This window comes from Fukomys damarensis, unplaced genomic scaffold, assembly GCF_012274545.1.
Source record: "Fukomys damarensis isolate Sample0158 unplaced genomic scaffold, DMR_v1.0_HiC HiC_scaffold_20, whole genome shotgun sequence".
Classification (NCBI taxonomy): Eukaryota; Metazoa; Chordata; class Mammalia; order Rodentia; family Bathyergidae; genus Fukomys; species Fukomys damarensis.
The window spans coordinates 16,142,779-16,143,851 of NW_022900932.1; the positions used below are offsets into that span (position 1 = coordinate 16,142,779).

The 1,073-nt window shown below is 61.0% G+C and overlaps 1 protein-coding gene across 1 annotated transcript in view; it reads left to right on the forward strand.

The window, feature by feature from the left end:
• Window position 1: 1 nt before the first annotated feature.
• The window catches only part of Znf503 (zinc finger protein 503), a gene marked incomplete at its 5' end in the record, with an annotated part of 14,191 nt that continues 13,119 nt past the window's right edge, over window positions 2-1,073 (forward strand). Inside the window, 2 exons of the mRNA XM_033766329.1 lie at window positions 2-226; window positions 925-1,073. Of these exons, the coding sequence (XP_033622220.1) occupies window positions 2-226; window positions 925-1,073 (374 nt within the window). The remainder of the gene's footprint in view (window positions 227-924) is intronic.

Below are 1,073 nucleotides of genomic sequence, written 5' to 3' on the forward strand. Positions count from 1 at the left end.
CTGGACCAGCAGCGCGCTCTCTGGAAATAGCTCCGGCCCCGGCCCAGGCTCGTCCCCGGCCGGCAGCACCAAGCCTTTTGTGCACGCTGTGCCCCCCTCTGACCCACTCCGCCAGGCCAACCGCCTGCCCATCAAGGTGCTGAAGATGCTGACTGCTCGGACTGGCCACATTTTGCACCCCGAGTACCTGCAGCCCCTGCCCTCCACGCCCGTCAGCCCCATCGAGGTAAGGGTCCTCTCCAAGGGTCAGGCTGGGGCCACCACCCGGACTGCCTCCCTGCAGGGTTTCTTTCTGCTGGGATCGGAGGGTGGGGGTGGGGTAACGGAGTGAATCAGCTCCGGGATGGGGGTAGAGGACAGGGTTTCCGCACCTGGAAACTAGGGCGGAAAGGGGAAAGGTGGAATGCGGTCCGAATGCGAGGGGGCGCGGCGGCCCAAACTTGTTTTTCCTTTTAGTATTAAAGACCCTACCCCAAAACAAGCCCCCACCCACTGAGTCCCGAAGGCGGGCGAGGCCCAAAATACGTCCCAAAGTCACCATCCTCGGGCTCCCCGAGAAGCTAGAATGTGTGTTCAGTGGCCCCAGCCTCCCAAGCCCTTGCTTTGAAAAACCAAAGTGTATGCTGGGAGGGGATTATAGCTCTGGCTCTAAGAAAACCAAAACATATTGAATGCCCCTTCTCCAAATCCATTAGAGCTTGGAGAATGCAGGCAGGACCCAGACTGGGGGCGGGGGCTGTGCCTTCTCTAAGGGCGAGAATCTTCTCTGGTGGGTATGGAGGAGGTGCCGCCTCGGATTGAACCTTGGGGCTATGATGGTCTTTGCAGACCGTCGCGGAGGGGTTTTAGAACCGTAAAAGCCAGGAATCTAAAGGGTTTCCCCTCTTTCTCTGTGTGACCCTCCCTCCCCATGTGACCCTGCAGCTCGATGCCAAGAAGAGCCCGCTGGCGCTGCTGGCGCAAACATGTTCGCAGATCGGGAAGCCCGACCCCTCGCCCTCCTCCAAACTCTCCTCGGTCGCCTCCAACGGGGGCGGCGCGGGTGGTGCAGGCGGCGGCGCTGGGGGCGACAA